General features: G+C 40.0%; 1 protein-coding gene across 1 annotated transcript in view; it reads left to right on the forward strand.

Moving 5' to 3' along the window:
* Positions 1 to 7,512: 7,512 nt before the first annotated feature.
* The window catches only part of cd36 (CD36 molecule (CD36 blood group)), a 35,496-nt gene continuing 20,600 nt past the window's right edge, over positions 7,513 to 22,408 (forward strand). The window contains exons 1-4 of the mRNA XM_072240959.1: positions 7,513 to 7,659; positions 14,427 to 14,587; positions 17,662 to 17,806; positions 21,855 to 22,028. Of these exons, the coding sequence (XP_072097060.1) occupies positions 7,540 to 7,659; positions 14,427 to 14,587; positions 17,662 to 17,806; positions 21,855 to 22,028 (600 nt within the window). The 5' untranslated portion in view covers positions 7,513 to 7,539. The remainder of the gene's footprint in view (positions 7,660 to 14,426; positions 14,588 to 17,661; positions 17,807 to 21,854; positions 22,029 to 22,408) is intronic.

Below are 22,408 nucleotides of genomic sequence, written 5' to 3' on the forward strand. Positions count from 1 at the left end.
ATCAGGGTTGAAGGCCCGGCAATCGTTTTTCACAAAACATGCTGCTCAAAATAAGGCTGCTATTGAAGCATCATTTCGTGTAAGTCACTTTTTGGCTAAACACAAGAAGCCTTTTACAGATGGCGATTTATTCAAGGAAGCAATGGCCATTACCGCAGTTACTGTTTTCAATGACTTTAAAAACAAAAACTACATCACAACCGCAATACATAACATACCGCTTGGCCCTGCAACAGTGACAAGGAGGGTAGAGTCACTGTCAGAGGATGTGGATCGACAAGTGTTAAAGGACTTGTCACTCTGTGAATATTTTTCACTACAGTTTGATGAATCCCTGGATGTAATGCAAACAGCTCAGCTTGTATTTGTCAGAATAGCTTTCCAGGATTTTACAACAAAGGAGGACTTCCTCACTCTTTTACAATTAAAGGAGAGAACGAGAGGTGAGGATATTTACAATGAGTTTAAAAAATATGTCCGTGAAAATGACATCCTCATTCGTAAACTGGTGGCAATTACTACTGATGGGCCCCAGCAATGCGTGGTGTGCATGTTGGTTTTATGGCACTAAAAGTCAGTGCCTACTTCGGGTCAACTTATCTTTGTGAAATTGCATTTTCACAGATGAAAATTATTAAATCTAAGTACAGGAGCTGTCTTACTGACAGACACCTCAGACTGGCTGTCTGTAGTTATGAGCCAAATTTCAGGGAACTAGCAGAAGAAATTCAGCGCCAGTCATCACACTGAGTGCAACAGTCAATTTTTATTCAGTTATTTTTTGTGCTGAAATAAAATTAAATGATGAAACTTAGAATTAAAGGTGTGAAGTATTGTAATATTCTTAAAGAAAGACAGCTATGGCCTGCTTGATATGCTAGTTACATTGTTTTCTTGTTTGAAATAATTTGAAAGTTTGACAAAAGCATTTTGTGTAATTCAAATAAAATTAGCCCAAAATAAAAGCCCAATTAGCCCTTTTATTTGGGCTAATTGTATTTGAATTACATAAAATACTTTTTGGAAGTACAATCTGAGCTGTTTTTTCTCTAAACGATTTAGTAGGTAGATCTTGCCTTTCACTAAGGTCGAGGTAGGGGATCTTGGGCTTAAAAAGGTTGGTGACCACTAATCTAAGTCCTTCTGCAGACACCCTGCTTCCTCAACACTACCTGCCCCTCCAACGGTCTTAGTATCATATACAAAATTGGCAACAAAGCCATCAATTCCTTCATCCAAATCATTGACATATAACAGAAAAAGAAGTGGTCCCAACACTGAGCCCTGTGGAGCACCATTAGTCACTGGCAGCCAAATAGAAAAGGCCACCTTTTTTCCCACTCTTTGCCTCCTGCAAATCAGCCAATTCTCTACCCATGGTAACATCTTCCCTGTGATTCCATGGCTCTTATCTTGTTAAGTAGTTTCATGTGCAGCACCTTGTCAAAGGCCTTCTAAGAATCCAAATAAACAACATTCACTAACTCTCCTTTGTCTATCCTGCCTGTTATTTCGTCATAGAATTCGAATAGATTTGTCAGGCAAGATTTCCCCTTAAGAAATCTTTACTGAATTTGGCCTATTTCGCCATGTACCTCAAAACCTCATCCTTAATAATTGACACCAACATCTTTCTAACAACTAAAGTCAGGCTAACCGGCCTATAGTTTCCTTTCTTCTACTTCCCTCTCTTCTTAAAGAGTGGAGTGACATTTGTAATTTTCCGTTCCTCTGGAACTATTTCAGCATCTAGAGATTCTTGAAAGATCATTACTAATGTCTCCACAATCTCTTCAGCCACCTCTTTGAAAACCCTGGGGTGTAATCCATTTGGCCAAGGTGACTTAACTACCTTCAGACTTTTCAGCTTCCCAAGCACCTTCTCCCCACCTTCTGACTTTCCACAGTGAAGACTGATGCAAAATACTTACCAAGTTAGTGGGCCATTTCTTTGTTCCACATTATAACCTCTTCAGCATCATTTTCCAATGGTCCAATATCCACTCTCAACTCTCTTTTACTCTTTATATATCTGAAAAATCTTTTTGTATTCTCCTTCCTATTATTAGTTACCTTGCCTGCATATTTTATATTATCTCTCTTTACAGCTTTTTCAGTTGCCTTCTGTTGGTTTTTAAAAGCTTCCTAATCCAATACTAATCCCACTAAATTCTGCAATATTATATGTCCTCTCTTTTGCTTTTATGCTGCCGTTGATTTGTCAGCACTGTTGTCTCATCCTCCCTTTGGAATACTTCTTCACCTTTGGGATATATCTTTCCTGTGCCTTCCAAATTGCTCCCAGAAGCTCCAGCCATTTCTGTTCTGCTGTCATCCCTGCTAGTGTCCTTTTCCAATCAACTTTGACCAGCTCCTCTGTTATGCCTCTGTAATTTAATTTACTCCATTGTAATACTGATATATCCAATTTTAGCCTCTCCTTCTCAAGCTGCAGGGTGAATTCTATCATATTATGATCACTGTCTCCTAAGGTTTCCTTCACCTTAAGCTCTCTAATCAAATCTGTGTCATTACGTAATACCTACCCCACAGCTCAAGCAAACCTGCTTGCGATAATATTGGTCCCCCTCAAGTTCAAGTATAACCCATCCTTTTGTACAAGTCATACCTTCCCAAGAAGAGATCCCAATGATCCAGGAATCTGAAACCCTGTCCCTGCATCAATTCTTCAGCCATGCACTTAACCTCCAAATCATCGTATTCTTACCCTCACTAGTGTGTGGCACAGGCAGCTATCCAGAGATTACTACCCTCAAGGTCCTGCTTTTCAGTTTTCTACCTCGCTCCCTATATTCTCTTTTCTTTTCTTTTTAAATCTTTTTATTAATTATTATTGAAAATCAACAACAGAGAAAAATACATCAAAATAATCAAGATAACATATCCATATGTAGAGTAAAAGATAAACTGTCAACCAGTATATCAATAATAATCAAAAAACAGTAAATCAATAATAATCAAAAAACAGTATATCAATAATAATCAAAAAATAAAGTATTAAAGCTTTTTTTTATGGAAAAAAGGAAAGAAGGAAAAAAAAGAACCCCTACTAACTAAAACAGAGAAAACCCCTAATAACTAAAAAAAAGGAAAAAAAAAACCATTTGGAGCACAAACCCAGAGCTATGCGCCATACAAGCTTCCTTAAAAAAAATCAAACCACCAACCAAATTCATATAACCAAGCGTCAGAAAAGGACCAGCTTAATTAACGCAAGTCAAATGATAATAATGGGCAAAAGAACCCCACCTTTTCTCAAAGTGAAATTTGGGATCAAAAGTTTGACTTCTAATTTTTTCCAAACTAAGACATAACATCACCTGAGAGAACCATTGTATCAAAGTGGGAGCAGAAGCATCTTTCCATTTTAATAAAATAGCCCTTCCAGCCAGTAATGTGACAAATGCAATTACATATTGGTCAGATATAGAAATACCGTGAATATGTTGAGGAATTATACCAAACAAAACTGTCAATTTATTAGGTTGTAAATTGATTCTTAAAGCTTTAGAGGTTATAGAAAAAATAGATTTCCAAAATTGTTTCAATACAGAACACGACCAAAACATATGTGTCAATATAGCTATCTCAGTTTTGCATCTATCACACTGATTATTTACATTAGGAAAAATTTTAGACAATCTCTCCTTTGTCAAATAATAACGATGCACAATTTTAAATTGAATTAAAGAATGACTGGCACAAATCAAAGAAGAGTTAAGCAGCTTCAAAATTCGCAACCAATCCTCTGTTATCAAGGTCATATTAAGCTCTCTCTCCCAATCTTGCTTGATCTTAAGTAAACGATAATTGTCCTGTTGTAATAGTAAATTATAAATTTTCCCAATAAAGCCTTTCACTAAAGGGTTCATTTTTAAAATAATGTCTAACAGGTCAGAATCTTGTATATACGGAAGATTACTTAAATATTCTTGTAAAAAATGTCTGACCTGAAGATATTGCAAAAAATGTGAATATGAGAGAGAGTATTAAGTTACTAATTTCTCAAAGGACATCAATTGACCTTCTTGAAACAAGTCCATAAAGGAAAAAGCCTTTATTCTATATTCTCTCTTCAGGACCTCCACCTTTTTCCTATCTATGTCGTTGGTGCCAGTATGTACAACTTCTGGCTGTTCACCACCCCCTTTAGAATGTTGTGGACCAATCTGAGACATCCCTGACCCTGGCACCTGGAAGGCAAAATACCACCTGGGCATCTCTTTCACGTCCACAGAATCTGCTGTCTGCTCATCTAATTATGGAATCTCCTATCATTACTGCACTCCTCTTCTTCCTCCCTCCTTCTCTTTTGAGCCACAGAGACAGTGCCAGAGATCAGGTCACTGCGGCTTCCCTCTTGGTAGGTCAAACCCCCCTAAAAACCCCCAAAAGTATCTAAAGAGGTATAATTATTATTGAAGGGAACTGTCACAGGGGTTCTCTACACTGGCTGCCTATTCCTTTTCCCTCTCCCGACCATCATCAATCTATCTGCCTCCTGCGACTTGAGGGTTACTACCTCCCTGTGGCTTCTATCTGTCACCTCTTCATTCCCCTGTATGAGCCAAAGTTCACTGAGCTGCAGTTCCAGTTCCTGAACACAGTCTCTAAGGAACTGTAGCTCAGAGCTCTTCGTGCTGATGTAGTCACCAGGGAGACTGGAGGTCTCCCGAGGTCCCCACTCTCACACAAGGAACTTACCTCTGACTCTGGACCCAATCTCAGTGCACCAGCTATGTACTAACTGAAAAAAAATACTAGAAATTTACTTGGAACTTCCACCTATTCAAACTATTTGGCATCAGACCAGATGTCAACAAGATTTGAGCGGACTGGATGTCAACAAGGAAGTGTTGAATGCCTGGCTCAGAGTTAGAGACCTCTTCCCAGAAATGGAAGGGTTCCCTGTGGCAACACAGGACCAGGTGGTTAACACAAAACGTTATCAAAAATTACGTAATAAAAGACCACCAAATTCAAGCTGATAAGGCAGAAAATGTCGAGAGAAACCAGAAACAATCTAACACATTACAGGATCCCACTACAGTTTATCTCAATCTGATTGCTTACTCTGCACAATCACGTGGCAAACATCATTCACCAAAATTTTGCTTTAAAATACAAACTCAAAAAAGACACCATACTTTATCATAAATACAAGCCTTGTCCAGTTTTAACCATATAACCATATAACAATTACAGCACGGAAACAGGCCATCTTGGCCCTTCTAGTCCGTGCCGAACTCTTACCCTATCCTAGTGCCACCGACCTGCACTCAGCCCATAACCCTCCATTCCTTCCCTGTCCATATATCTATCCAATTTAACTTTAAATGACAACATAGAACCTGCCTCAACCACTTCTGCTGGAAGCTCATTCCACACAGCTACCACTCTCTGAGTAAAGAAGTTCCCCCTCATGTTACCCCTAAACTTTTGTCCTCTAACTCTCAACCCATGTCCTCTTGTTTGAATCTTCCCCACTCTCAATGGAAAAAGTCTAACCATGTCAACTCTATCAATCCCCCTCGTAATTTTAAACACCTCTATCAAGTCCCCCCTCAACCTTCTATGCTCCAAAGAATAAAGACCTTGTTTAAAAACTTGTTCAACCTTTCTCTGTAACTTAGGAGATGAAACCCAGGCAACATTTTAGTAAACCTCCTCTGTACTCTCTCAATTTTATTGACATCTTTCCTATAATTCGGTGAATTATTTTAGAGTCAGAGTCCTACAAATCATATTATTACTGATCCATTATTACAGATAGGACAATTCATAATATCCGTCTGGATGTAATATTACAGAATAAACAAGCAAGAACAACTCACTTAATAGATCCAGTCATTCCAAGCACACATAACATTCCCAAATCACCAGAAATATGCTGAATTCAAAGAGGAAACTGAAAGACTTTAGAATATGAACAGGGTATATATTGTCCCAATAGTAATGCCTACAACTGGTATCATCCCAAAGTCCCTACACAATAACATTAAACAATTAGGCCTGCACGGTAATATTTATATAAATCTCTAGAAAACCACAATAACAATTGAGAAGTGAGTGTGCTTGGCTATGCCTGTACCTCAGGTTTTACCAGCTATTGCTAAGAAAAAGTAAAAATATGAAATAATAAATAAGCAATAGACACTGAGATGCAGGCAGCACAAGGATGAAAAAATGAGGACTATGTGGGAAGGAAAAGTTAGTTTGATCTTGGAGTAGGTTAAAAGGTCAGCACAACATTGCAGGCCGAAGGGCCTGTACTGTGCTGTACTGTTCTATGTTCTATGTTCTATGAAAGGTGAGGACTAGGGAAACTCGACTCTCTTTGGAATTTAGAACCACTACACTAATCTTCTGGTTCCACTGCACTAATCCCATAAATCTTTAATTCCAAGGTCTGGCATTTTTAGCTGAAGAATAGTTAACCTGTGGCAGGAGGAGAAGATGGCGGCGCGACGTAGCGCGTGCAGCCTCTCCGGTGAAATGATATCGTATTTGTTAAATAGGGGGCCGTGCACAATTCTGATTTGATGGAGACAGGCGTGAGAAGCACGGAGGAACATCTGGAGAAACTTCTGAAATGCCTGGTTCGCTGCTGCTGCTACTGTGCGATCGAGAATCTCCGGAGGGTAGGCCCCAAATTCTTGCCTTTGCCTGTTGCTGGCAGCCGGGGCTGGGGCCGAAGCGCTCGGCAGAGATGGTGCTCGGTGTCAGAGGGCTGGTCGGAGGCACGAAGTTTTCGAACGACTCAGAGTTGGACTGTGGTCAGGTTCTTCCAGGATGCTGCATCGGCAAGTTTGCGGTGCTGGAAGGCTCATGGCAGGGAGAGTTTTCTTCCTTCTCCCATCTGCGTGAGATCATGGGACTTTCGAGAGACCTTGAACTTTTTTTACTGTGCCCATGGCCTGTTCTTTATCAAGTTACGGTATTGCTTGCACTGTTGTAACTATATGTTGTAATTATGTGGTTTTTGTCAGGTTTTCAGTTTTGGTCTGTCTTGTGTTTCTGTGATATCACACCGGAGGAACATTGTATCATTTCTTAATGCATGCATTACTAAATGACAATAAAAGAGGACTGCGTGTCCTCATAATCATAATCATAATCATAATCCTCATATACAGGGTAGTTGGTAGTTCATTATTTCATTTTGGTGTCATCCATTTAACTCCTTCATTAACAGCTGTGTAAATAGCAAACAAAGTAGACTTAGGGATCTGCTATGTGTTAATTCACTGATAATGCATATTCTCTTATCATGCGGACTTTGACGTCTGACCTTTGTTTGTCTTGACAAGCAGATTTGATGTGGTTTGAATTTCCCAACAGTCAAGCCCCACGTTATCAGTACTTCCTTCTAATTTGCTGTCAAATGCTCTTTCAATAGCTGGGTATTTATAAGATTCCCTGCTCCCAGAGTGTCTCTTTGCTGATTGCTGGCTGCTGCTTTAGCTGAACACCTACTCTGCATCAAAATATTTTGCCTCAATCTACTGGTTAGGAACTATGGGCTGTCACAAAATAACCTTATTGAGCATTGGAATTGCTGTCAGCGCGCTCTTGGTGATAATTGGAGGTATTCTGATACCTTTTGGAAATGAGACTGTTCATAAGACCATAAATAAGGTACAGGCATATTCTGAAATTATGTAAATATATATGGTCAGTTTTTCATTAAGTGTTCAAAAAGTGATGTGGTAAAAATACTTTATTTTATATGTACGATGTTCATGCATTATCATGTTGATAAATATTGGTAGTGTAATCTGAGATCATATTTATTCATTTGTTTAAAAGTCATCTATTGGATTATGTACATTGGCCTCATAAGTATGAAACAAATCTCCTGCAAAACTCCTTTATTGCATAGAAAATGTTACAATTAAAAAATGATCATACACTGATGAACTCTTAAACCGCATTCCCGATTAACTTTAACTAAAAGAGCCCCATACTCTGCATACCACATTTCCTAAACATGGGCTTATAATATTAAAAAGTCAAATTGTGTAAAATTTTCTCTGAATAAATTTTAAGTGTCATAAAACTGAAATTCCACTATCCTATTAAATGTATATATTATATATGAGGGGTGACTGATAATTTCGTGGCCTAAGATAGAAGGAGATGAGTTATTAACTTCAAACTTTCTGCATTTTCACTCAAAGAGCTGAACTGCATGTGCATGTAACAACAGCTTCTATCTGGAGGTCCAAGACGCTCTCGTTACATGCACGTGCAGTTCAACTCTTTGAGTGAAAATGCAGAAAGTTTGAAGTTAATAACTCATCTCCTTCTATCTTAGGCCACGAACTTATCAATTACCCCTGCTGTGGACCACTTCTACAAAGAAGGGATCCGTGTGCTCCACGACCGCTGGACTAAGTGTGTAAATGTAGGAGGGGACTATGTTGAAAAATAAATGTGCTAGGTTTTCTAAAATTCACTCCTTCTACCTTAGGCCACAAACAAAATCAATCACCCCTCGTGTGTGTGATTGCATGTGATTACTCAAAGGATTCTTTTTTGTTTAATTGTCTTTAATGGGAAATAATGTATAATTAAAACAGTGTTCCTCCGTGGCCAAAGTGCAAAACACAGCAGAGGTTGACCACTGATTTTCCAGCCCCCTTGGTTCCCGAGCCTTGTCAGATTAATGTTTTCGCCAGATTAATGATCACGCAATAACCATGTCAAAAAATGGACCATAGAAGCTAAAAAAGGATTATTAATTATATAAGAATTAAATGTAAATTTATAATTACTGTGCTTACAAAGAATGTTGCTTCTTGGTTATCTTTTTAAACATTTTCATCCAGGCGAAGTTGTTTCATGTGTTTCGATCTCTCCCCTGTGTAATTTTTCTTGCATCAAATACAAATTTTAGGTCTTTTTCTGTCAGTAAGGCACATCTCTCTAACTCTTTAATTGAATCACCCAACAACTCAATCAACTTGTCAATAGTAAATCTTTTAGTTTCATCCTCATTGCTGCCATCTTCATCAAAACTGCAGAGCTTTTATCAGCACTCAGAACACTGTCTATAATTTCCGAGTCTGTAAGGTGATGCACAACAAGCGTTTTGTCGTCGACAATCAACCACTCATGTAGACTTTCTTCATTAAGACTACTTGCTATATCTTTGAAAGCAGGTCCTGTAACATTTCTGTTGGACCATCAAGCAAATCATGAGCAACTACTTTCTCCTTTGGTACACAAAATCCTGTAAGATCATCATCAAGCTTTTCTTCAGGCGCATGAGCAAACTTCAAGGCAGGTCACAACTTATGGTTGTACCTTCTTCCACCCTTGAGCAATGAACCAAAGAATGTCCTTCATATTAAATTCTTTAATAAATACCTCTACAGAACTGCTAGCATTCACCTCACCTAACAGATGTTTCATGAAAAGTGAGTGATTCTTGGCCTCGTAATTTCATCCTAATTAAAAGAAGTGCTGAACTATCAGTTTCCAGAAAATCGGTGGTCAATCTGTACCAATAGTCATACACAGCACAAGGCATATTCAGCACATTTAAGATAGTAGTAAACATACAATACTTTACATTTTATAATGAATACTTTTCATATTCATATTTGAGCATTTTTATCACAAAACTTCACCAAGGCACTTTGTTTGTAAAGGGGACTTGTTGGTAGTGACATATGTCCCTTTGTCCATTTGATATCCAGATAGGTTAACAGATAGGTTGTGCCCTTTTTGAACCCATCCTGTTCTCTAGGATCTTGGAATATGCTAATCACCAACACCTGATTATGGATCGTTCCTATTATTGGAAAACTAACAGACTTTTGGCTAAACAAAAACCCTCTTTCACCTGTTTCATGGTTTTCTGCATATTAATGATGCCATAGGAATATGGGTTATTGTTGTTATTCACCTTTATTCTGTATAAAACCAATTGCTAATTGATTGTAAAAATGCTTCCTGTAAACTCTCACTCTCTTTGCTGTCTTTGTTCATTTGCTTCAGGCCTGGGGTGTTGGAGAAATGGAACTCTCAGTACCTTTTGCTCTTAGTTCATTTTATGATCAATGACCTCCAGGTCTATGCATTTCCTATCGGTCACACAAGCAACAAAAATGCCCTACCTGGTGGTTGCCGATTAACTATTGCAATACGGGAAATCTGAAAGCAAGTCTGGAGGAAGCACATGTTCAAATAATCGAAGAAATTAAGAAACCATTGCCAGGGTTGTTCAAATCTTTCACACCGTGTATGAGCACAATTCGGCCCCAGAGTTAAGAATACTTAATGAGCATACAGTACTTAAATCAGGTGAAGTAAATCAGGTAACACAAAATAGAATAAAGATGTTAGAACTGAGAAAGGATTAAGTGAGAGAGACATAAGAGTGAAAGAGGAGAATTAAAATTTCTAACATTAATTTTCTTCCGAGGGAAAGCAGCCCCACATAGATAAAATTGTGATTTTTTCCAAGGCCAAAGAATTTGTTTAGTGGTACTTATCCCTCACCAAACAACTAACATTTGATATATATCTGAATGCAAGGAAATTGCTCACAGCAGTTTCTAGAATTTAAGGATTATTTACCAATGGGTGCTGATAGCCTCACTTACAGTATATTCACTGTCAAATGCAGCCCTGGTTTACACTCCACAGTTTATCATTTCCCATGCAATTTAATAGAAACATAGAAAACATACAGCACAATACAGGCCCTACAGCCCACAAAGCTGTGCCGAACATGTCCCTACCTTAGAACTACCTAGGCTTTACCCATTGCCCTCTATTTTTCTAAGCTCCATGTAGCCATCTTAAAAGACCCCATCGTATCCGCCTCCACCACCGCCGCCGGCAGCCCATTCCACACACTCACTACTCTCTGTATAAAAAACTTACCCCTGACATCTCCTCTCTACCTCCTTCCAAGCACCATAAAACTATGCCCTCTCGTGCTAGCCATTTCAGCCCTGGGGAAAAGCCTCTGACTATCCACATGATCAATGCCTCGCATTATCTTGTACACCTCTATCAGAGAGTCACTTCAATGCTGTGTCTGGTATTGGTTGCACTTGTCTTCAATTCAAAATCACAACACTATGACTCCTATCCGGTAGATCTGATAGATTTAATTTAATTTGCATATTGGCACATCAAGCTTTTGGATTCTTCCGTGTCCTTGAATTATGGAATAAAAGTTGATTAATAATTTCCTCAGCTGAGGGGTGACTTATGAGGATTTGGGCATCACACGCAAGTAGCCATAGCCTCAATTACAAGACATACTGTATATTATTGTATATGGAAACTTCTGCCTCACATGAAAGACAACTGAGTTCATGGAGCTAATGGACGTTGAATAAGTAATCAATGTCATTCCAGATTGGATATTATGGGAAGCCATGAAATATGAGTATCTATGATATATGTGATATGAGTTTGGATATATGAGTAATGTATATGGTAATGATATGTGATTTGATGCCTTCTACAGACTGTGCTGGGTTCAGGATTTATGGTGGAAGAATTACAACTCAAACGTATCACAAATACGAAAGAAAATCCATCTATAATCACATTTATGAATTGGAGGGAGGCTGGGATTTTTAAAGGTTCCCAATCTTGACATGACTAGGAGAAGCATTTGTGGAAAAGGTGTTGGTTAGTAAATTAATTTATTTCCACTCAGTAATTTTGCACCATAAATCCTGGTGCAACAAGAGCAACATGGCTTGTCTGTGAGGCTGAAAAATTGGCCAATAGGGGTGAAGTTTACCAATCTATTAAAATCTCTGGCAGAGTTTTGTGTCTTGTGTGCAAGTCTGAAGATCAAGTTAACCTTTGACCTGCAATATTTCTTAATAATTTACTCCCAGTAACAGCTACAAATGCATGTAAAAACATGAATAGTTGTCTCCAAGTATATCCTCTTGTTACAGTACTTGATATACAAACAAGCAGCTTCTGATGTTCAAAAGCCCTGAATGGAAAAGGGTCAGTTGCGATCTTGCTTTTTGAGGTGTTTTCATTTAATCCTTATATGTGATCTTTCAATAGATTATTGAAATTTATGTGCATGTTTGTCATATATTTCAGATTTGAAAAATGTAAGTATCTATTTACTTTGCTTGAACTCACATTTTTATTGCATTATGTTCCCATGACGTTTATCAGTTAGAGGACAATCACAGGAGGGTTTTTACCTGAATGGTTTAACAGAGAATATGTGCATTTGTGTGATTTATTTGATGGTGAAGCACTGCTCAGGGTTCAAATTCCATTATTAAAGTATTTCGCAAACTGGTTATTTCAGGTTTTGGTAAACTGTGTGCTACAGTTTTCTCACAATGGACTGAGCAGTGAAATAGGGGAACACAAGAGACTTCATTTGCCTGAATCTAGAGCAAAGAAAAGCCGTGGGAGGAATTCAATGGATCAGACAGCATGTGTGGAGGGAAATGGACAGTTGATGAAATAGTGAGAATGATATCAACTCTGAAGAACTGATGGTTATATTAAGGATGCATTTTTATTCTGGCACCTGGGTAGTAAAAGAGCCAGATCATTGAGAGATTTTATTATATCCTGTATGGCCATACTTTGGTGATTTACAGAGGAAAGGACAGACACTGAGAGGCACACACCAAGAATCTCTTAATGCAACTTTGGAAAAAGGAAACAATCTCCAGAAATAGGTCAGTCACATGCAGATAGAGCAGGGGTCCCCAACCTTTTCTGCACTGCGGACCGGTTTATTATTGACAATATTCTTGCAGACCGGCTGACCGGGGGGTGGGGGGTGGTGTAGGGTTTCCAACGGACAAGAGTAGCAGTCAAATACGTTGTGTTTATCCCGAGAAAGACTACAATGACCATGAAGCCTTGCGCAGGCACCAGTGCGCATGCGTGTATGTGCCAATTTTTTTTCCTGCAGATCGTTTTTGGCGATTCTGTTTGGGGGGCGGTGTTAATCACAACCGGAATATAGGTGTTAAGTGGTTAATACACTCTATTTCGTTTCTAAAAGGGTTCATCTAACGAATTTAATATTAAACACACAGCGCATATTTTCCTCGCATGAATATAGCGATAAGTCAATCATCAGGGGAGGACAGGGGAGCTTGAAGTAAGTATTGAACGAACTTCCAGTTGAAGTGGTAGAAGCAGGTTCGATATTATCATTTAAAGAAAAATTGGATAGGTATGTGGACAGGAAAGCAATGGAGGGTTCTGGGCTGAGTGCAGGTCGGTGGGACTAGGTGAGAGTAGCGTTCCGCAGGGACTATAAGGGCAGAGATGGCCTGTTTCCGTGCTGTAATTGTTATATGGTTATATAAGTCACTTATAAGTCAATAGCATCATAACATTTTAAGCAACATTTGGATATTAAACACATAGCACATATTTTCCCCGTATGAACATATAAAATCATTGCAACACACCAATATCGCTGAATCAGTGGGAGCCCTGGGCTTGTTTTCCTGCAACAAGACGGTCCCATTGAGGGGTGATGGGAGATTGCGATACTCGAAGGGGGTTCCTTATGTCCAGTCTATTCCGCAATTTAGTTTTCGTTGCATTCATTGCAGAAAACTCCGCTTGACAGCGATATGATGTTGGAAATGGAAGAAACGTTTTCAGTGCTTTCGTGGCTATCTCAGGATACTTAGCCTTGACTTTGATCCAGAATGCTGGCAGAGCTGTTATGTCAAACATACTTCTCAGCCCACCGTCATTTGCAAGCTTGAGGAGTTGATCTTCTTCCCGCGCTGACATGGATGACGCGCGGGTAATGACCTCGCGTGCGTTCAAGCTCAACAGTGGGTGTGACAGGGAATGAGGAAAGGTGCACTGACTCCTATCACTAGATCAAATTGTTTCGCCGCAGCCCGGTAGCATGTGCTTTGCGACCCGGCACCAGTCCGCGGCCCAGTGGTTGGGGACCGCTGAGATAGACAATGTGAAGAAAGTCGGGTACACAAGCATAAACCTAACAATCATTTTGGAGTCCAGCCATTATAATCATCTCTTTACCATCATGTAAAACATGACAGAGTGTGCTCAGACAAGACTGTACTCTAGCTTGGGACATATTGACCAGTTGGTAAAGTGAGCAGAGAAATGGCAAATGGAACTTAATCCTGAAACTTGTGAGATGATGCCTTTTGGGGGGACTGAAAAAGTTAGAATATACATCATAAATAGTCACAACCTAGCCCGAAGATTTAAACACAGGATAAAGTGTTACAGTTACTGGGAAAAGTGTGGTGCAGGCAGACAGATTCAGATTCATTTATTTATACATGTACATTGAACAGTAATGTGGAAGGCCATAACAAGATAGATTGTGAGATCAAGAGTCCATTTTATTGTACTGATAATTTAACAGTCTTTTCAATCTATCATAGGAAGGTGTTATTGAAGAAGGCACTCTTGCTTATGAGAACTGGATACAAACTGGGAGTCCAGTCTACAGGCAGTTCTGGCTGTTCCATGTGAAAAATCCATCAGAAGTTATGAATTCTGGTGCTAAACCTATGGTTGAGCAAAGAGGACCCTACACCTACCGGTACGTGTCATAAAATTATCAAAAACTTGGTGCTATTAAACTGAATCTTCTGATGTCTGTCGGAATGCTGTTCACCAACTGGGATTATCAGCTCTTAAAGGTTCAAAGGTTCATTTATTATCAAAGTATGTATCCATATACAACTCTGAGATTCATCTTCTCTAGATAGCAACAACGCCCTCTTCCATCATTCCTCGGCCACAGATTGGTCTCCCAATCAAATCCTTTACTGCCAATGCATCGGGAAAAGAAACAATGAATGCTTTACAGTGAACTCACCCATTACAGTTAGTCAATGTACAACTCAGTTGAATTAACTGAGCCTTGGCAGAGCAGATAGTTGGGTGCTGTCACTAACCTCAGCACCTGGGCTGGAGAAACTGACCAGGTTCTACTGCCCATTGCTATCCAACATCCCTTTACAGAAGTGTGTCATACTGGCCAACAACTGAATTAGTCTGATGCCAAATTGTTTGAAAACAAGAACCCCTGGAGGAACACAAGTCTCCTGGATTAGCTGCTGAAGATCACTACTTAGGAACCTACTTAGTGTCTGCAAACAAAGGATGGTGGAGAACAGGAAAAGAACAAATATAAATCAGTATATCTTGCTGCAAGTCTTGCAAATATAGAAACTATACTGAAAAAGAGAATAGACTTACAGAGTGAGAAAGAATCTTGTGGTTGAAATATTATACTGTATCACAAACTTTCCTGTGATTTCAGTTATCATTCAAACTCTGTTTCACCAATCTACATATAAGACTATAAGACCATAAGAAATAGGAGCAGAATTAGTCCATTCTGCCCATCAAGTCTGCTCCCCCATTTCATCGTGGCTGATACTGGATCTTACTCGACCCCATACACCTGCCTTCTCGCCATATCCTTTGATGCATGCCTGACCAATAAGGAATCTATCAACTTCCGCTTTAAGTATACCTACGGACTTGGCCTCTACCGCAGTCTGTGGCAGAGCATTCCACAGATTCAACGCTCTCTGGCTAAAGAAATTTCTCCTTACCTCTGTTGTAAAAAGTCACCCCTCAGTTTTGAGGCTGTGGCCTCTAGCTCTGGATACCCCACCATAGGAAACATCCTCTCCACATCCACCCTATCTAGACCTTTCAACATTCGGTAGGTTTCAATGAGATCCCCCTGCATTCTTCTAAATTCCATTGAGTACAGGCCCAAAGCTGCCAAATGCTCCTCATATGTTAACCCCTTCATTGCTGGAATCATCCTTGTGAACCTCCTCTGGACTGTCTCCAATGACAACACTTTCTTTCTGAGATAATGGAGCCCAAGACTGTTGACAATACTCCAAGTGCAGCCTGATTAGTGTCTTATAAAGCTTCAGCATTATCTCCTTGCTTTTATATTCTATTCCCCTTGAAATAAATGCCAACATTGCATTTTCGGCTTTTACCACAGACTCAACCTGTAAATTAACCTTGTAGGAGTTTTGCATGAGGACTCCTAAATCCCTCTGCACCTCTGATGTTTGAACCTTCTCCCCATTTAGATAATAGTCCGTACTATCGTTCCTTTTACCAAAATGCATTATCATACATTTCCCAACACTGTATTCCATTTGCCACTTTTTGCCCATTCTTCCAATTTGTCTAAGTCCTACTGCAATTACATTGCTTCCTCAGCACTTCCTACCTCTCCACCTATCTTTGTTTCATCCGTAAACTTTACCACAAAGGCATCAATTCCATTATCCAAATCATTGACAAGCAATGTGAAAAGTAGTGGTCCCAATACTGACCCATGAGGAATACCACTAGTCACTGGCAGCCAAACAGAGGAGGTCCCCTTTATTCCCACCCGCTGCCCCCTGCCTGTTAACCATTCCTCCTGTAATGCCTGAATCTTTCTGTAATACTACAGGATTTTATTTTGTTAAGGCAAGATTTCCCTTTACAGAAACCATGCTGACTTTGACTTATTTTATCATTAGTCTCCAAGTACCCCGAAACTTCATCCTTAATCATAGACTCCAACACTTTTCCAACCACTGAGGTTAGGCTAATCAGCCTAAAATTTCCTTTCTTTTGCCTTCCCCCCCTTCTTAAAGAGTGAAGTGACATTTGCAATCTTCATAACAATGCATCCCTTATGTCTTCAGCAACCTCTCTCAGGACGCTGGGATGTAGTCCATCTGGTCCCGGTGATTCACCCACCTTTGAGTTTGCTTAGCACTTTTTCCTTTGTAATAGCAATGGAACTCACTCCTGCTTCCTGACACTTAAGGACCTCTGGCACACTGCTAGTGTCTTCCCCAGTGAAGGCTGATGCAAAGTACCCATTAAGTTCATCTGCCATTTCTTTGTCCCCCATTACTACCTCACTGGCATCATTTTCCAGTGGTCCAATATCAACTCTCACCTCCCTTTTCTTAACTTCCCTTATCAGCTACGGGTGCCTACCCCTGCCATTTGAGAACTTCTTCTGTGAGACAAATCTATCCTACGCCTCGTAAACTATTCCCAGAAACTTCAGCCATCTCTGCTCTGCTGTCATCCCCGCCAGTATCCTCCTCCAATCCACCTGGGCAAGCTCCTGTCTCATGCCTTGTAATTCCCTTTATTCCATTCTGATACTGATACATGTGACTTATGCTTCTCCCTCTCAAATTCCAGTATGAATTCAATCATATTATGATCACTAAGGATTCCTTTACATTAAGCTCCGTAATAAGATCTGGGTCATTACACAACACCTAATCTAAGGACCCAAACAATTATATACCCTTTTGAAAAAAATCCAGCCAATGTTTCTATATCCCTCTAGTAATTTAAATGGAGCAAAAATAAAAGTTATGAGAATATTTTAATATTTTAATGTTCAGGATGTGGTTGATGGAACTATTGCGGTGAGTGTCCTAAAAGGTGGATTCCATATCACCCTCACACTCTTAATTCCTTTCCTCACGTCCTCCACGTCTTGTGTTACTGCTTCTCCGCTACAAAGCACTTTTATATATTCATTATAAAACTGCTATAAAACTTGTTAGTAGTGCTGTATGTTGCAATATGCATAACGTTTCTATTGATTTTTTTTTCTAGGGTGCGGTACCTCCCGAAAAGCAGTGTTATAATGAATGATAATTACACGGCTTCCTACCTCCAGCCCTATTCAGCCACCTTTGAGCCCAGCATGTCAGTGGGACCACAAACAGACAGACTGACAGCCCTCAACCTTGCTGCTGCGGTAAGCAACAAAAGCATTTATCAGAAACGTTAGATACCAATCAATAAGTCAGACTCAGCAATGCATGCCAGCTCTGAAACCCTCTGTACCGAGTTAAGAGATTTACAAGATCAATATTTTGAATGGTGGGTTATCCAATGAGGAAAGTTTGGATCGGCTTGTATCTGTTGGAATTTAGAAGAGTGAGAGATGACCTGCAAAAAGGACATGAGATCTCGAAGGGTCCTAACATTGTGACTGTGGAGGAGAGGTTTCATTCTGCGGGTGCATCTAGAATTAGGGCTCACTGTTTAAAAATAAGGAGGCCACCTACTCAGATTAAAGATGAAGCAATATTTATTCTCTCTCAGAGGGTCATGAGTATTATGAATTCTCTTCCTCAGAGACGGGTGAAAGCAGAGTCTGGCTATTTTTAAGCAGTGAAAGGTAGATTCTCATAAACAAGAGGTTGAAAGAGTTGAATCAACAATGAGGACAGCCATGATACTACTGAACAGTGGAATAGTGTCAAGGACTTGAGTGGCTCACTTTGTCCTAATTCATACTTTTCAGAAAGTTTGAAACAGACATGAAAAGAAATATAGACCACACCAAATTAGAGTCATCAACCGTAGCAAGGCCAATTTCAATGAGATAGAACAAAGCTTGGTAGATAGAACTATGACTGAAAAATGAGAAATGTTAAATTATTCAGCTACTCTATCTTTCATGCTCCATGGATGACTGAAAAGACAGTAAAATTGACCAAGACAAAAAAAAGTGCATTTAATTAGTACTACAAACAAGAGAAAGCCTGAAATGTCGACTGTACTTTTTCCATAGGTGTTGCCTGGATGGCTGAGCTCGTCCAGCATTTTGTGTCTTGCTTGTATAATAGGTGCCAAGTCATTACACAAAGTGTGAGCTGAGTTGATTAGAGGAAGCTCAGATCAGATGTAAAAAGTAAAAGAGGTGAAAAGACTTTGCACTTTCCTTGGGATGGAGGCAGATGGAAGAGGATCAGATTTACTGTTATGAAGAGAAAAACAAATCAACGCAAGTTATTCATATTGATGGACTACGTGGAATGAATGTTGCTGGCAAAAGGACACAGAATATCAAAAGGAAAGCATTTTTTACACATGCCACTGGGTTCTGAAATGCACTGCCAAGCGGAGTAATGGAGGCAAATTTGTAAAGTACAAAAATACCAGCGGGAAAGAATATGTAGAGGTATGGGGAGAAGTTAGGGGAATGGGATTGCTTGGATTATTTTAAATACAGCAGGTGCTGACTAGATGGGCCAAAGAGCCTGCTTCTGTGCAGTTACCATTCTATTTCTAGACAATTATCATAGCTTGCCATGACGTTGAAATGGGGAGGGAAGATGTAAGGTTAGAGGCCATTATATAGGGATGATCCTCTTCCTTTTAGAACCTTTCTGATTACTTGTGTGAGTATCTTGTTGCACTTGAAGCCAGTGTTTGAGCGCTGGGAGTGGGGGATCATAGTTTTACATTTGCTAATTGGATGACCAGAATCTTTTTGGACAAGATTCTGCCTTTCTTTGTTTCTATTCAGATTAATCATTACCGTCGTCATAAATCAGATAAAGAAGAATCATGTTAGCTTTAGTTGTCTAATATTTAGTGATATTTAGCTTTTCTATTCTCTCCATGTTAGTATATTGCTTCACTATTTGCTCCATCTTCCATTATAGAATGATGGATCAGACTCGATGGGCTGAATGGCTCAATTCTGCTCCTATGTCTTATTTCTTCTATGAAAATGCTAATTTAGCAGAAGTGTCACTTTGGAACAGTACTACAGCTAATGACCTTTCTTAGTCTTGTGTTGTAGAGAGAGAAAAAAGATCTCACTATTGAGAAGTACACCTCCTACCATTTAAAAGGACTCCTATCTATCCCCTTTTTCTCATGTTCATGCTAGTTGCATGTTGATTTATTTTTCTGGCTGTCGTTATGAGTCTACACGTGTTTATCACTTTTGTAATAATTTATGTGGCAAAGTCTACAGGGAGTGGTGCACTAGGAGCTGTAGGGCTTTTTGCTGACTTCGAGCAATTGGACAAACCAACTGCTGGTAGACACACTTGGGTATTGCCCTCAGACACACCGTGGCTGGGGGAAGGAGCAACATTCATGCAATGGAGGAAAAGTTACTGGAAGAGGGTTTAGGCTCTCAGTTGGTGGTCAGTGGAGGAATTCTCCTGCAAAAACCTTCATGAGGAACAATGTGTGCGATTCTTGCAGCTTCTCACAGTCACCTTCTATAGCCTCTGATTTCATTGTCAGTAGCTGGCATAGGGACTATAGGAAATAATATTTATATATCTGTATTTCCTTGTGATAGCCTCAGCATTTCATAGTATCAAAGTTCTCCAGATGCTGTTGCGTAAGGGAAATTACTGAAGTTCTGTATTGAAAGGCAGTTAACAAAAGTCAATTTTTAAAATTCCCAGCATTATTGGTGGAGCAGCTGGTAACACTTAAAGAGTTCACCGTTCATTAACTAGAACCAAAAGACTATTCTGACATCACACCCGAGTGCGGTATTTGGGTAATGTTGAACTGTTGAAGGTATCAACCTTTGAATGAGATATTGAACTGGTACCATACTACCAGTCTGGAAAGAAAACTGGGCATTTTTCTTATACCTTATTCAATATAACTCCGAATTAGTAGACCTGAGGCTCAACATCTACCTTTGCAATCGGTTCCTTGACTTCCTGGCCAGCAGACCACAATCAATAAGGAAAAGTAGCAAACTTCTGCCATGATGATCTTCAACCCTGGTGCCCCACAAAGCAGCGTTCTCAGCCCCTTCTCCACTCTCTACGTTCTCACAGCTGCATGGATAAATTCTGCTCTACCTGCACTTGTAAATTTGTGGATGATACCACTATAGTGGCCAAATCTCAAATAACAATAAGTCCGAGGACAGGAGGAAATAAAGAGCCTAGTGCCATGATGTCATGGCAACAACTTTTCCCTTAATGTCAGCAAAACAAAAGAGCAGATTGGTAAGGGGACGATGCAGATACAGATGGTGTTAAAATCAATGATGCTGAGGGTGAGAGGTTTGACAGCTTCAAGTTCCTAGGGGTGAACATCACCAACAGTCTGTTCTTGATCCTGATGGTATGTACTATCAGGCTTTTGCATCTTTTGCCATTTGGGGGATGGGGAGAGAAATGTCTAGGATGGGGAGGGTTTTTGATTTTGTTGCCTGCATATTGAGCAGTAAGACGTGCAGACAGAGTCTATGGAGGGGAGACTGGTTTCCATGCTGAGCTGAGCTGTGTCCACAACTCTCTGCATTTCCTTGAGGTCACAGCTGGAGCAGTTACTATACCAAGCAGTGATGCACCCAGATGGAATGCTTTCTGATAAAAATTGCTGAGTGTCAAACCGTGTAGGCACACTGGCCAAGTAAGCACACTAACGCCTCTCCTTCCCCAGCAAGCTAAAGACATTTGGCATGTCACTTTTTTTTTGGCGTGTGCCTGCGTGGGTGCAAGTCTGTGCGTGCGTGTCTGTGTGTCCGTGCGTGCATCCATGCATGCGTCCGTGATGATGTCTTTTTCCTGGCTTTTTTACAAGTCGTGGAATGAGAGAGAGAGAGAGAGAGAGAGACTGTGTGGTGCGCCACTCCTCACACAGACATTTTCGGAGTATTTTCCCTTTATTTTACGAGGTCGAGTTGCAATCTTGACACTCAACCCGGCACGGATGGAAAGCGTACTCGGGGGTGGACCCGACTAGTTTCGAACCTGGGAACCTCCACTCCCAGGACCAGCGCCGATGTCGTTGCGCCACCAGCCGGCCCCGGCGTGTCACTTTTGATCCAATTTTAAGACTCCAAAAGTCATGTCAAAATAACATAAGGGGTTAACTGATATATTCTGTTTCCTTTCCTCTCTAAAGGAGCTCTTGTACTTTGTATTTGTACTTGATGAACGGGTGGATGGAGAACTGTGAACACAATATAGAATATATGTCCTGAAGCTGTTAAATGCTAAAATATATTTTATCTCTACCTTTCACAGGTTGCACCATCCCTTCTTCCCCCATTCATACACCATATCATCAATATGGTCTTGAAAAAGGCAAATGCCTCCCTGTTTCAGAACAGAACAGTGGAGGAGTTACTTTGGGGATATGAAGACCCTATATTGAAACAACTGAAGATAGGAGACTCGATGACTGGTATATTTTATCCGGTAGGTATTTTGCACTACTTGTGATAATGCTGCTAACGCTGCTTGAAGAATCTCCATTGCAGTTTATAGAATGACTTAAACATATCTTTGACTCACTGTGTCCACGCCTGCTTTCAATACCTGTCCATTCTAATCCTACTTGTTGACCTTTACTTACTTACTGTTCATTATGCTGCTGGTGTTTATGGCAGCAATGAAAGTACTCCATTTCTGGTGGTTCTCAGGGATCCTTTGTCATGTCAGTAGCTTCCTTGCGGTTTTCACTACTGTTAGTCATACAAGCCCAGGTAGAGACTCAGGAATACTGTCACACTCAGATGTAGAAGGATTCTTCATCACTGTTTCCTTAACAATTTTGTTTTACCAGTCAGGGTTGTTAG

Source organism: Mobula birostris, chromosome 23, assembly GCF_030028105.1.
Source record: "Mobula birostris isolate sMobBir1 chromosome 23, sMobBir1.hap1, whole genome shotgun sequence".
Classification (NCBI taxonomy): domain Eukaryota; kingdom Metazoa; phylum Chordata; class Chondrichthyes; order Myliobatiformes; family Myliobatidae; genus Mobula; species Mobula birostris.